We start from the raw sequence: 15,474 nt of genomic DNA, 5'->3' as shown, positions 1-15,474 counted from the left end.
TTTAATGGGGGAGGAAGGGGTCCTGCATTCAGAGTACTAATGGAGCTTATTGAACTAACCTGCGTTATCAGACTTATCCACCAATAGCTCAATCTTCTCACCACGGTCAAGAACTTGCATAATAGATGAATCTTCATGACCTAAATACCTAATGAATCATTGCTATATACGGAAAAAAAAAAAAAAAAAAAAAAAAAAGACAATAAAGAGATGTAAGCCACAGCAGTATAAAGAAAATTAGTCAAAGATAACAACAGAGCTAAAAAATCATTTTGGAAAGCCTAGTAAAAATCAGATAGAAGTATGCAAATCAGGTTGTAACAGAATCAGTCATCAACTTCCAGATTTGTTATTTGTGAGCCTTAAATATCACATTTCATGAGGTTAATGATAAAAAATGTGACTCCGTAAATATAAGGATATATTGAATTGTTCTAATTTTAAAGTACCTTTCTTAACCATTTCATTAAAGGACAAAGGAAATAATTTGTCATATCCAACTTTCTTGATCTATGATCTAACACAGTCAGTGGTTATATTACCTTACAATTCCTTGAGGTTCAAAAGGAGCACCATTTCGGAAAGGTCCTTCATATGGGGAATTCTCAGTGCAAGCCTGGCAATTCAGAGTACATACACAAGTTAAATATGTAAACCTGACAGTGTTATAAAATCTTGATGATCAGAAAGTGATTAAATGAAAGAAAGAAAGATAAAGTACATACTTTTGATCTTTTCCAAGCTGGATGCTGATACACATGATTGATTCCTAACACTTGTCTATCAATGTATCCCACGTACTGCATTACAAGGAGGATCCAGTTCTCCTCTTACGCCACAAGATACCTGAAATTGAAATGGACGTTTTCACTGATATAATTTAATATTTTAAACTCCAATCACATACAAAGTTTCCCAACTCAAATAATTTTCTAATGATTTTCAGACATGCCAATTATCACTACTAGGATAAAGTTCATAGAAATCAGTCCACAACTGATGTTAAAAAAAAAAAATCTGATGTCTTAGTGGGCGATGTTAAAGATCGCCAAAACTAAGACATCGGTTCATAACTGATGTCTATTTTGCAACGAGACATCGGTTTAAGGTTCAGAACCGATGTAAAAACGTTAATGTGATCACCATTTTAGTGTGTTTAGCTATTGTCAAACCTTCATATTTTAGCATTAGATGCTTAATGAAATATAGGTCTAACAACACAATTATCCATTTTAACATCGTTATTGATTTAGAAACGATGTCTAATAATATTTTACACATCGGTTCCTGAAGAAGAACGATGTCCAATGCTATGTTGGACATCGGTTCCTTGGTCTATATCGATGTCCATATTTATGCTAGACATCGGTTTTTATTTAGTAACTGATGTATTTTTTCTTTCTTGACATCGGTTTTTGTTTAGTAACTGATGTATTATCTCTTTCTTGACATCGGTTTTTGTTTCCAAACTGATGTATTTTCTCTTTTCTAACATCGGTTTTTATTTTCAAACTGTTGTAATTTCTATTTTTTGACATCAGTTCTTCATTAGTAACTGATGTTTTTTCCTTTTCTTGACATCAGTTTGTGAATTCAAACTACTGTTATATCCCTTTCGTGCTGTATTTGGTACTAGAAAGTTGATCCACAAATAACATGAAATTCAAATATTGGGGAATTGCATTAATTTCTATCCAAAATTAGAGCTTGAGGTAGCTTTAAAAGTTTTGCACAATAAACCCTAACCCTAACCTGCTTTAAGGCTAGTCTAGAAAATACCACTACTGCAATAACTACATGCAGTATAATTTGTTCACAATTCATCCTGATATCACTACATCTATTACAAAATGGTCAGCAAAATCTTGCCTTACTCAAAATCATATTGCTCTGCAGCATTGACATGACTGTGAACTAAAGAAACAAGTTCATGAAGAGCATCGACAGCAACCAACTCCAGTTCATGCAAAGTAGTTTCTTGCTTTAGCTCCTTTCCTTCAAGATCCTGCCTCTCACTCGCCCGATCCAAATCCTTGTCCCTTTGGTTTGTATAGGACTGCGACATACCACTGTCCAGAATAGACTCAGGTCTCAGGTTTGGATAGAAAATGAAATAAACAAAAACAGAAAAACTCGCATGTTATAAACAAAAATAATGTCTTTCTGAATATAGAGATCCATGCTTTGCTATGTCAGTGGAGATTCGTGCTTTGCTATGTCATTGAAGTACTGGACTTTACTTCATGACAGGAAGACTGATGATTGTTTAGATAAGAGGAGAAGGAACCAAAAAATCCTTACTGACATTGCAAAGCATTTATCTCCTGTGAAGCAAATAAAACCTGAAATTCCATTTAACATATTGACATACTATCACTTTCAAAATGCTGGACTGAAGCTTATGTTGCCAACTGAGCCACTCAAACAATGTCCACTGACCATAAACAGTGCAGTCCTAAACACCTCCCCCCCAACAAAAAACAAAAAGTCCAATATACAAAGAATTATGTATAGGTGGATTGAAAATCAAACCTCTTGAGATGCTTATTTCTCATGACAGCTGCAGAGACTTTAGAAAGTGCGTCTCTGGGGCTCAAAACAAGCCAAGCTGCTCTGCAACACATCTTACAACTACTCGATCTTTTCCCTGCACCTGTACCAAATATGCAGAAAATTCAAGTTATCATAAAAGACATAAGAAACAACAAATGAAATTAGAAAATATGAACCATAAGGTTTATGTTTTATCAATCCCTTCTCAATCCCTGCAAATTGAAGTGACGAAAAACAAAAACAAATCATAAAATCATACTCATGCAAGATAACATAGGCATGCAACAAGATGGCACTAAAGAAAAAAAAATCATATAAATCAAGTCAGATTATTGCCTTGGAAATGGTCAGGGACTCGGGGCAGGGCTCCATTGCTCTTTAAGCATGTCAAGGCAGATACTACCATTGCTATTAATGTTTGGATGGTACACTTTTGTCCAGAAAACAACCTGCTCAGTGCATGAAGATGTAAGCAAACTTTTGCCAGAGGACGACCAAGATAATGTGGATGAGGTGGAGCTGGGTCCTTTCTGAAGTTTACATTATTGTCGCATAGTATTCCTACACTAAAATTAATAATGAATGTTGCAAAGGGTGAAAGACACAATTGAAGATAAGGATCAGTAATTTACTTGGGGGAACTAAACTGACAGTAAACAAAAGTACCAAAATCCGAACAACTTGTAGGTACACAACAGCGATTTTATCCTAATAGATATGGCAAAAAGCCTAAAGTTACTAAAAATGGAATCTACAAGAAGTCTACAAGTGTTCCAGTGAGAGGAATCTGCAAACAATAATGTAAACTTCAGAAAAGTGGAAATGAAATTCAAAGAGAGGCCGAGCATAAAATTATTTACAGGAAAATGTAAACTGAAAATAAATAGGAATGTTAAACTACAAACCTGCTTATCAACAATTGTGAAGTGTGGTCCTGCAAGTAGACTAATCATGAGAAACAAATACAACACAGCAAGTTATTAAAAAGATAGTGGGGAGTAGGTTTAGTTCCCTAGCTTTGCCCCAATTGCGTCAGATCATAAAGGAAAAACTTTTAGTCAATGGTTCATACCAGTTGACATGCAACTGTTTGTTGTGTCACCAAGAGCATGAACATGGAAACCATGAAGCCCAGGCCTGAGGCCAGAAATGTTTCCAGTCAGATCTTTAAACATCACCATCAAATTCAAGCTATAATTACAATATTAAACATAGTCAAAATACAAAATTGAATTGGAACCATTGCAAATTCCAGCTAAAATATCAAACCCAAAACATCAAATCATATAAAGCTAGAAACTTTCTAAGTTCTAGAAAAGAAAGATAAAAGAAAAAAACTTTCTGTAATTTTCTATTTAAGAGAGGAAAAAAAAAAAAAAAGGGAATTATATGTGCACCTGGAGCTGCTACCTTGAGCTGGTAAACATGGGCATCAATTTTTTTGAGGTCTACACTTAGCTGCTCTTTGTGCAATGAAAACTGAAAAGGAAAACATCATGAACAACAAAATCAAAGTATCCAAAAGAAAAGCATGAGCACAAAACCAAGCAACCCAATCCAAAAGAGAAAAAGACAAATTGAAAGAGATGATATGTAGCTTCTCATGAATTATCAAATATGAACTACACATCACAACATGAAAAAACCGGTGATTTGTCATTTGTTTATACTCAATCTATGTTATTCTTAGTCAAGCATTCTCTAATCAACGTTGGCCTTTTTCATCTCTATAGACTCTAATTATGTTAGAGTTCCTTCCCTGCACTCTCAATTACAACTTTACAAGTCCTAGACATAAATAAAGGCTGAATTTAGTGCACTCTAATATGCTGTCTCGTGAGTAGTTAGCTGTGATCAGACTGAGCAAAATTTACAATTAACCAATTCATCGAAATCATTGTTTCAAAAAGCTGTACTTCCTTACAAAATGTCATAACCCCGGTGCTTCTGACTTAGGACGTCTGCCGCCTGTCAACAAACACATCAAAGCTCATGAAAGCCTCTTCATCATGCTCTGTGATCTATTCAAGGAAACAGATGATCATATAACCCCACAATACATTCAAAAAGGTGAGTACAGAGATATGGCATATAATCAGTACCTCCTTAGCAAGCACTTCATTATTTTTCAGTGTATAAAGCCTAAAGTTATGCCTATCTTCTGCATTAAAGACACACAATGCTCAAGTATAGTTCATGAGCTATTAAGATTCGACTTTGGAGGAGGTACCTTGGAAACGCTTCTGTTTAGCTCTCTCCTCAAAAAGATTTTGTTTCTAGGTCCTTGAGTTGGCCCTGTAAAAAGAACAATGGGAATGGGTACTCCTAAGCTGTATGGATGAACACAATGCCAGTAGTGCTGATCCACCAGTTTATTCTCAAAGGTGTTATATAAATTACACTTTCAAATTTAGAATTAGGCTCAGAAAGTTCAGAATAAACTTAAAGCTAAGAAAGATAAATCTTAAAAGAAGACCAACCCGTATTTCTGTCAAAGCCTCAATACGGGTCTTCAGCTCAGGTGATTCCAATTTGTTAGAATGCAATCCAACCAAGGTCTGAAGCATATGCACACAAAAGAAAAACACCATTAAACATTTTCAACAAGAGCATACAACCCGATAAAACTTAATCGACAAATTGGGAAACATAACGAAACCCAGAAACTACATAGAATCAAAATTAAAGAAAATCAACCTCCTTTCCATAGGGAGAGATGGAGGAGAGAGAAACTGGATCTGGAAGACTCTTTCCTCCGTCATCGATCTCCGACCACCAAGGTAGACTCACCGCAGCCACCATCTTCTACGCCTTCCTCCGACGAGTCAACGGCAGACTGCACGTCCTCCGGCCATGACTAGAAGCAAGGTCACATAGTTTCGTTCAGTCCACCTTCGAGATGAGCCCCAAAGAAAATGGGTCAGTGGGTGAAAGGGGGGGGAAGAGAGAGAGAGAGAGAGGGTTTCGGGGAAGAGAGAGGATGGAACGATGGGGGGAAGAGAGAGAGACAGTGGGTTTCGGGGAAGAGCAGAGAAAATGGGTCAGTAGGTGAGGTAAAGTGGGAAACTGATTATGTTCAATTTTGTTCCCCGCCTACGCGAAATTTTTTAACATGGTCTCTCCGCCCTTTTAAAAAATTTTGAATGAAAGTACAGACATCAGTCACCAGTAATAACTGATGTTAAATATACAAATAGAAATCAGATTTTCAAAAACTGATGTTAGAATTATTTTTTACATCGCGTGAAATCTAGACCGATTTAAATGACGCGATGTCTATTAGCATTATTCTAGTAGTGTATTTATAAGTATGTGATTTGAAAACCAGAAGCTTACAGTGAAACTCTTCCCTTAATCACTATTCTCTCTGTCAAAGACGGTAAATTTCCAATCAGGAACATCTGTCCCATAAATAACAGCAAAGTAAGTAGTGAGAACACATGCTGCAATCAGCCTGCTAGGTGGCACATCTTTGGTTTGTGCAGTTCTCAAGAAAATTTCTATCAGTGCCACTACCAGATTTGCAAGAGCAATTCTCTACAGAGAGTGACTATAATTACTACGTTCTGCCATGCATCTTTAAACTGAATTATGTAATCAAATACTAACAGATACCTATGCATATCAATAATCAATCTTACCTAGCGAATCCCGCACCATCTTATTTCTTTCATGTCAACACCATATGTTAGTTTGTCAGGAGCATGTGAAAAACCTCCTTCCCAACATATTGAAGGCATGTTAACAACACTTCCAGTCCTTGAAAAATGACAGTATCAAGAAAAAAAAAAGAATTGAAATGTATACATTTGCCTTTAACTTCCAAGTGACCTCTAGGCCTAACAGAAGAAACTCCAGTTTCACCATCTAAACAAATATCTGAAGAGTACAGCAATAACTCGGAAGGAAAAAAAGAACAAACAAAAAAAAACCATAAGAGAAATTGCTAATTCTGTAAATCAACTAAGGAAGAAAAATTCCACAGATGCAACAAAAGCACTGTCAGCATTTGCATTTGTCAAATTTGACGAACACAATTTTCAGTCACAAAGAGATGTAATGTGAAATACAGCTTGTACTAGACATGTTTCAAAACAGATCCAGGTCTCGACATTTTATACTTTCCTTGTTTTTTCAATGTTCATGTCAATGGTATTTGACATGTAAATACATGAATTAGGATTGTGGATGGTAGTACAAGCACATTTTGTGTTCATATATATGATGCAGAGAAGAAAATAAAATACAAATGCTTTTTAAAATGAAGATGGCTTTACCTTACAGAGGCATATTCCCATAACTCTGTTGGTATGATTCAGAAACCGAAGTCCAAAAGTATGTTGGTGGCTTACATATCTCGGTGGAATGGAGATAAAGAAGTCATTTGGCTGAACCCAATACCCAAGCAACACGTAAACTCATACTGAAGTCCAGGCTTTGTGACTCATATCAAAGTAAGTAAACAGAATTAGCTAGATGAAACTCCAGCCAGAAAGGCATCGTATGGGAGGAGCCACTTAAAAAACTTCAAATGTTGCAAAGTCCGTATCGCACAGCCAGTCACATTAGGTACCATTACCATTAGGCATGAACTCATAAACCAACATATGCAGAAGTAGTAATAACACAATTCGATTAATGATATATCATGTAGTCATAATACATTGAACCATTCAACAATACCAGCATGCCACACACATTTATGTTACATAGAAACAACTATGTTTAAGTGAAGAGTCACTCTGCGGAACAGCAAAGTGGATCCATTATGAGTTCAACTTCCAATTGATAAGGTTCAGACTAAACTAACCTTGTTCAGAATGAGAAGGAAGAAAGATATGTATCTGTAACACACAAAACTTACCCTATGGTTCGCTCAATTGCTAAACAAAACAATATGAAACTCTCTACATTTAATTGCTGCTTATGTCAAGAACATATGATTTATAGATTTAGACAATAAGTGCAAGTTGCAAGTAATGATTAATTATTCAGGAGTGCAAGCTTCATACCTGGTCCCCTTCTTCTTCACAGTATCCTACCAAAGAGACTGATTTTGATGGTGTGGCCTTCATCTCAGTTATCGGTCAAGAATTCTTCTTCACCTTATAGGACTCCTCTTTCTGCACGTTTTATGGCAATAGTAGAGAGATGGATTCCATGCACATCCAAGCTAGGGGAGAAAGAGAGAGAGATTAGAGATAGCAGAGAGGGAAAAATGCAACCAAACCAATCAAAACGCAAATTCTCAAGACGGATTGAAGAAAACCAGACCATAAAAATGGGATTTTGAAACTGAATAGATTAGGGGAAATCGAAAATTGAGAGAAAGATGAAGTAGATAACCTAGTCGGAGACCTCAGAGAGCACCTCTGTTTCGAGGAATTGAGCCAAGCTTTCGATTGAGATGACACGGGTTTCTCTGGTGCGTTTCTGGAGTGCTTGTAGTGCTGAAATCCCTCCTTGTCCCTTACTACAACAAAGAATACAATCGCTCAGAATCCCTAGAATTCAAAACCCCAAACCCATAAGTTCACACAAAAAACACAATTCAATTCCTAGGTCTTAGAAACGAAACAAGAAGACGGCGATGAAGAACAGGCGTCGAAAATTGCAAGAGAGAGGTCGTTGTTACCGGAGATTGTTGGATTTGATGTTGGCCTTAGCGCGGTCGGACTAGAGCTCGGAGTTGTTCGGGTCAACAACGATTGCCTGGGTAGAGGTCAACGACAACGACGAACTCAAAGTGGTTATCGATGAAGGCCTTTGCTATTTCCCAGATCGAATAACCCATTAGGTTTTGGTCTGGGTTTGTCGAGAAGAGAGAGAGAGAGAGAGAGCTTTGGTTGGGGTTTGTAGAAGAAGAGATAGGGTTTGCCGAGAAAGGGTTTGTCGATGGGAGAGAGAGGTCGGGGTTTGTCAAGCAGAGAGAGTGTCGGGGTTGCCAGTGAGTGCCTAGTGTGATGCAAGTCGAGAGAGGGTTTTGGTTTTGAGTTTGGGTTGTCGTGAAGCCTCAGTCGAGACTCGAGAGTAGTTTTATTGTTTTTCGTCGAATGTTTAATACATGTTTGGGGGAAATGTGGAGTTTGAGATGAGATTTGGCACCATAGACATGGTGGAAAATTTGCCGCTCAATATTTTTATGGTCATACAACGGTTCTGTCCTTAAATGTCTTCTGAACTCATTCACAATTTCTTATCAGACGACAGATTTTATAAAAACGACATCCAAAAAAAAAAAAACAATCAGACGGCGGAAAACTAGGATGCGTTGTCTGAGAGGTGTCGTCTGATTCAATTTGTGTAGTAGTGTTATTTAATTAGAATATCCTGTAATTATGGAAAGATTGTTTCCTATTATAGTTAGACTACTCATTTGTACTTGTATATATACCCTCATTGTGGGATAAATAGAATCATCGAATTAACCCTGAATTGAAGTATTATTTCCTACTTAGGAAAGTATCATGTAATATAATTGTATTTGATTTAGGAGATTATGTAGGATTCCTTTTCCTATTTTAATTCCTAGATTATAGTAATTGTTGTCTTACAAGCTAAGACATCTCTTGTATAAACCTCCTTTGTACGTATGAATGAAAAGATATCTTTAACCAATATTCTTTTCTTTCAATAATTAACGAGCTAAAACGTGGCTTTTGATAGCTATACATGTCCATTATTGAGTAGCAGCCATACATATGTGCATGCACCGGCTTAAAGCCCAGAAGTAGACAAAACGCTCCCCATCGAAAAGTCTCAACTCGCATGATCGAACGCCATACTGTGTAGAGAGTGTTGAGAACACAGTAATAGAATCACTACTACAAAAATTGAATCAGACGACGGCTAAAAACCGTCGTCTGATATGGAGGTAAGGCGTCGTCTATCGAGGCGTCGTCTGATGAAGATCGATTGTAGGGAACCGTTGTGTGAAGGGCTCGGCAGCATGGCGCGCAGCATGTTGGCAGCATGTCGACAGCATGTAGGTAGCCTGTCGACAGCATTAGCTATTGTGTGAGTGTTATTCAGACAACGGGCAACTTTAGCAGCCGTTGTGTGATTGCAATTAAGAAGTCTTTTTTTTTTCTATAACCGTTGTGTGACTTTTATTCACACAACTGGTTTCAACACATCTGTTTTCTACTTTGAATTCAGACGACACATTTAGCTTTTGCATTGTGCTATAACATATTGAACAATGCTTTTCATTTGTTCTTGTTGTCTAGTTGTTACACAATTTAGAACAATCAAATTAACTCAAATCCCACCATATATATAAAATGAATTCAATAAGATATAAACCAAGTAGTATTTCCCAAATCCATACATAAAAATATCATAGGCATTTGTTTCTGCCATGTCTCAAAACTAAGGAAGAGCCTCAAATCTACATATAATAACTTTCTTCCATTCAGCCATACTACATTAAATTGAACAAGCTGACATAAAGTTATAATCATCTTCTTGTACGATGGTTTCATATTACATCTTTTGCTGGCAGCTCCACTTAAACTAGCCTTGTTTTGCTTCTCTCTATATTCACAAGTTCGGCCTGCATCATAACAGAATTACTCAACTGATGATTGGCAACCTCTATATATTTTCCAAGACATTGCAGACTTTAGTGTCTAGAATTAACACACAAACTGAATCTTCTCCACCCCACAATAATTATATCAAACAACACCATTTCAGACATGTTTCTTTTCTATGGATAAAGAAACAGACATGAAAATAAGGCGGAATGTGCTCAATGACAGCAGTGATAAGATAACAAGGGATCTGCTATATGTACCATAGATAACGGAACATCAACTGACAAAGCTTCAATAAGATCCCTGGCCTTACATATAACATCAGAATCCTTAGTCATTCTGGTTGTTGAGACAGTCATCAAACGCTCAGCCTGATCAAGTTTTGAATACACAAATTCTTATGTGCATAAAATCAAGATAATATGAAATAATCCAGTAATAACTTAATGTTATATGCTAGCTAACAAGCTCAGCATCTTTTCTTAAATAATTATCATGGCATACCAGATTCAGTGTCAATGAAATGCCATAGCTCTCTAAAGAAGATTCCACTACCGGCCAACCTTCTTGCAACTTTTTTTCTGCACAGAACAATGCGGAGGCACATAGGTAAGGTCTTTAAACTGATAACAGTAATAACCATAAATGTTAAAAACTCTTATCACGGAAATTGGTATGCCATAAACAAAGGAAGGACTGCAGGACCACGAAACAGACACCAACAAAGACATTCAGCTCTCTATTGTATTTTGTGGACATAAGATGGTAAATTAATTCTTACATCAGTCCCATAGCAAACCAGTAGCACATGCCAAACTTAAGAGGGATATGAACTCTACCAAAAAAAACTGAGAAAATGGGACTAAAATGCATTCAGTAACTCATGATTAACCAATAATAATTTGACTTCTTCCATAGGAGCAAACTTATGTGTGACCTAACATAATAATCAGAATTTGATATAATTGGTACCGCATGTTTAAAGGATAGTTATGATGATCATCCTAGGCCAGTAGAACTTCAATGCAAGGAAAAAGCAACCTGCATGTAGACAGACCCCGACTGCAATTACCTAATGCATAATGTAATCAGTAAATATAGTACATGCTTTTGTCAAAATAGCCGAAGTGTTCATTTTCGTTCAACAAGAGAGCAACCTTGAGACAAAAAAAAAAAAAAAACACTAGAGAGCAATCTAACAAATAAGAAAGGATAGGAACAGCAAAAGAAGATACTTTGGCGTTCATGAAAGCACACACAGAAACATGCAGCTCCAAGCATGCTATGTTCATTCAAGAAAGAGCTTAACCCCATCTCCTCCACATGCTTAACCTGTGGGTCCTCAAGGTCACCCATCACTAGAGACCTTTGTAAATTCTTTGAAATCCTCTTGATAATAGTTGCAGGACACAGATTTTCAACAATGGAGCCTTCCACAACTGTCCTGATCAACCTTAATCCTATAGGTGAGATCCCCACAGCAGCAATAGTATCTTCCTATTCAACCATAAGCATATTAAACATCACAAATTCTATAATCTCACTTAGACTGGAGGGGGATGAGAAAATGAAATGTACATATAATCATGATAAGTGCAAAGAAACTGAATCCCTTACGTTAAGAAAGATATTACAAAGTGTCAATTCCGTAAGTTCCTGCATCCAAAAATATGTTGTGAAAATATTAGGTAAACAGGTAGACAAAAGTAAACATGTAGGCACTTATCAAAGTGTAAAGCTATGAATACCTAAAATTCTCATTTATCTTTTTGTTTGTTATCCTTTCAGCTGGCCCAACATTAAGTATATTATTTGGATCACTATATGCACCAGCCTGTAGGGAGAAGAACAAAAATTTCCATTTTTGAACAATTTCCTCCTGCAAAAGTGAGAGTATACCTTCAAGGAAGCACCACCAACTAGAAATTTCACGGATATGCAAACCTACATCCAAAGTATAGCAACACATAATCCAATTACACACAAAGTCAAGCCATTACTCATCAGGAAGCACACCCATAACAAGAATGTGATACCTGAAGATCAAGAAAAGAAGCAGCAGCTAGAACACGAAAAGCATTGGTATCACTGAGCATGGGGTGGTGGCCGTACAAGTATGCCAAAGCAGTTGCAAATACCAATGCTCTGCATTGCCAATTCTCACTGTTCAAAACAAAAACATTGAACAATCAATCCAATAACTCAGTTACGTAATGCACTAAATTAATATACTAAATAAACCAAAAAAATGCAGATAAAGTGATAAACAAAGATCACAAAAGGTTCCAACATCTTCTCGAACAAGTCTAGTGCACTTGATTACTCATCTTATTCAGCAAGATATAAATTTTACCCCAGAAATCAGTAACCCAACCTAAACTAAACAAACAAACATTCAATGGAGAACCCACTACCAGTCGAAACAAACCCCAGAACAGTCGAATTGAAATTTCCAGAACCAATTAATTGGGTTAGGGTTAGGGATTCAAAAAATTGAACTTTCAATTAGAAATAGAAGCGCACCTCTGGAATCGAGCTCGATCCACTAGGCCTCGAGTCGATTGAGATTGTGGATCTTCTAGCGGAACTAGAGCTGGAGCTCATGAATGTATACCAATCAAAGGCCTTCTTCTCTAGCTTGTCATAATCAATGACCCAGTGGAGGAACTCACCTTATAGGGCAAACTCTCGAAGTAGATCGAGGTGGCCGAGATCTTCTTCCCGTCGGAGGTGTAGTAACTGTGGGTCAAGTGACCGCCGGAGGGGAGCCCATGATGCGGTCGCGGGGCTGGAACACGGTGTAGTAGCGGTTGCTAGACATGCCCTCAGATCGATGGAGAGGATGACGACCGCTTGGATTATAGCCGGTGATGGCCTTGAGGGGCTGGTACCGGAGATGGTGAGGGAGAACAGCCTCTGTCATGACGATATCAAGCCATCAATTGGTTAGAGAGACTGGTTTTGGTTTGAATGTAAGGCGTGAACGAGGAGTGAGGGTTTGGGAGAGTGAAGTTTTGGTTTTGGGGAGACGCAGTCGAGAGAGTAAGGAGATTTGGGTTTTGGTTTTGGGTTTGTGTCGAGAGAGTGATGAATGAGCTTTGAGTATTTTGTTAGTTTTGAGTTTCGGGTTCTTCTGCTCATATATAGAGAAAGAGGACGAACAATTGGAGAAGAGAGGGATTCCAATCTAGGGCCATCTCCGGTTGTTTGAAGCGAGAGTGATGGGATGAATTCACCATCAATTAATCCTATGAGGCGGAGACTGGTTTGGTTGTCGGAGAGAGGTCCAAGGTTTAAAATGAAGGATTTGGGGTCTAGGAGTAGAAGATAGAGGGAGAGATGAGAGAGGTCTAGGTTTTAGATAAGATGGATTTCGACACCGTGTAGAAAAGAGAGATATGTTGTGGGTTTTGGTTATGGGTCAGTGTCTGTGTCGAGAGAGAGTGGGGGCTGTCGAGAGATTAAGGAGCTGTGAGTATTTTTGTTATTCTTTTGCTCAAGTGTTGGGGCTTTAAGCCCGACTATATCGATTTTGATAAAGACTCACACAACATAGTTTTATAAAAATGTGGTCTGAATGCAGCCATTTTAAATTTGAGATTTGTCTTCTATCAATTTGACTTCCCTCTTTGGGGAGGTAGAGAAAAATGGTGGTGGGAAATCTCCTCCTTCAGCCAAACATATTGATCAGACCATAGTTTTATTATTTTCCGTCGTATGATTAATACATGTTGGGGGGGAAATTTGGGGTTTGAGATGGGGTTTGGTACCACTTACATGGTGGGAAACTTGCCGCTCAATTTTTTAAGCGTCACACAACAGTTTTATCCTTAAACGTCTTCTAAACTAATTCATAAGTCCGTATCAGACGACAAAATTTGTAAAAACGACGTCTGAAAAAATAAAAATCAATCAGACGACGGAAAAGTATGATGCGTCGTGTGAGAGGCGTCGTCTGATTCAATTTTTGTAATAGTGAATTGCAAACACACAGTTTTGAGAGAATGCTTTCTTATTCAATTCAACGCAAACTTTTGGCTAATATAGCCTTACAAGAAGATCAAATCAAATCACTAACAACCCACGTTTTACGAGCCCTAGAAAGTGGTAACTTAATTGAAAAGAAACAGTCAAAAACCCCATCTGCTAGTCCCTAAATAGGGTTTATTAACAAACTATTAGATGAAACTTAAATAACAAGAAACAGCAAACTCTAACGACCTTTGGCGAACGGCCGCGAACCAACAGAGAGTCGGTCCAAGAGAACGAAGAACATCAACAAAGATTCAAAAACGCGTCCAACCAAAGTACAGTAGCTAAGGTCGTCGCCGTCGAGATTTGAATTAGATCACCCACGCTGACGCAATTTTGTGAGATAACTAACATTGCGTCATCTACCGGTGGGTATATCTCATCGATCTAGTCCCATCGATTCTCTCAATAACAAGTTACTGGTTCTGCCCGACCCGAGGATCCGGATCAGCATATGTAATAGCATCCATCTCGACGAAAACATAACAGAGAAGGCGGAGGAGCCGCGTTCAAGTCATTACCTGAGGACCTGCATATGTACTGGCCGGAAAACACTTATACTCTCAAGTTGCTATCGAACTTCTAATTTTACCATGTCCTTTCTGTTCTTTGCCTACACATATTCCCCTCCAAACCGCCAAGTTCAAGTCATTACCTGAGGACCCGCATATATACTGGAAAACAGCTTCGTCATCACAGACATATAGTAGCATCGATCCGATCATTCATATTGTGTAAATGAAACTATGAAAGTTAGGAATGAGTAATGAAGTAGTAAGTAGTAACACGTACAAACATGTAGATAAAGTTACTAAGAGCAACTCCAACAGATTCCCTATATTTTTATTTTTCTCTACTTTAGGGAAAAATAAGTCTCTTTTGCTCCAACAGATTTCCTATAACTATCTCTATTTTAAAGAAAGTGAAGAGAGAGAAAACCAAATTCCCTATATTTACAGCAAACTCCAAAATTTTAAAGAAGAATATGGAGATTTTATAGATTATTGTAAACTAGGGAATCTGTTGGAGTTGGAGAAGAAAAATAGGCTAAAGGTTTGACTTTTGCTTCTCTATAATACAAAAATTATAGAGAAGCTGTTGGAGTTGCTCTAAGACAAATGAATGTAAACCAACTACGCCAAATGACTGAATTAAATCACTCTGATTTTTCTTATATTATTAGTATTTTTTCTTACGGGTAAAACTAATAGCAGGTTATTTGAGAATTGAGTCAATTAATTTAGGTTAAGCCACTTAGAAAGCCACCTCATTAATTACGAGATCTATGAGATAACATTCTTTTTCTTTCTCATTTCCACCCCAAATAATCATACAAGTTAAAACTGGTTCT

The 15,474-nt window shown here is 37.5% G+C and overlaps 1 protein-coding gene across 27 annotated transcripts; it reads right to left on the bottom strand.

The window, feature by feature from the left end:
- Positions 1-1,678: 1,678 nt before the first annotated feature.
- On the bottom strand, positions 1,679-5,646 carry LOC112185232. Of its 27 annotated transcripts, none has more exons than XM_040515731.1 (10): positions 5,251-5,646; positions 5,034-5,111; positions 4,656-4,848; positions 4,478-4,574; positions 3,964-4,032; positions 3,626-3,744; positions 3,459-3,498; positions 2,890-3,002; positions 2,533-2,653; positions 1,679-2,069 (listed from the first exon to the last, which is right to left on the bottom strand). In XM_040515731.1, the coding sequence occupies exons 5-10, from the start codon at positions 3,984-3,986 to the stop codon at positions 1,871-1,873; spliced, it is 615 nt and encodes a 204-aa protein (XP_040371665.1). In that variant the 5' UTR covers positions 3,987-4,032; positions 4,478-4,574; positions 4,656-4,848; positions 5,034-5,111; positions 5,251-5,646; the 3' UTR covers positions 1,679-1,870. The 27 variants fall into 27 exon arrangements, 24 of the variants coding, with proteins under 24 accessions (XP_040371665.1, XP_040371670.1, XP_040371659.1 ...); XM_040515736.1 differs by having other exon boundaries at positions 3,951-4,032; positions 4,478-4,521; XM_040515725.1 differs by having other exon boundaries at positions 3,964-4,574; positions 4,656-4,714; positions 4,784-4,848.
- Between the last annotated feature and the right edge of the window lie 9,828 nt (positions 5,647-15,474).

Source organism: Rosa chinensis, chromosome 2 (genome assembly GCF_002994745.2).
Source record: "Rosa chinensis cultivar Old Blush chromosome 2, RchiOBHm-V2, whole genome shotgun sequence".
Classification (NCBI taxonomy): domain Eukaryota; kingdom Viridiplantae; phylum Streptophyta; class Magnoliopsida; order Rosales; family Rosaceae; genus Rosa; species Rosa chinensis.
Note: the sequence above shows the minus strand (reverse complement) of the source record. Positions and strands in the feature narration are given on the sequence as shown.

Coding starts and splice junctions, on each gene's coding strand:
- LOC112185232 (XM_040515729.1), bottom strand. CDS start 3,986: ATGCCCATGTTTACCAGCTCAAG. Junction 3,499..3,625: donor AAACAGTTGCATGTCAACTG/GTATGAACCATT, acceptor TCTCATGATTAG/TCTACTTGCAGGACCACACT. Junction 2,654..2,889: donor AGTCCCTGACCATTTCCAAG/GCAATAATCTGA, acceptor TATTTGGTACAG/GTGCAGGGAAAAGATCGAGT.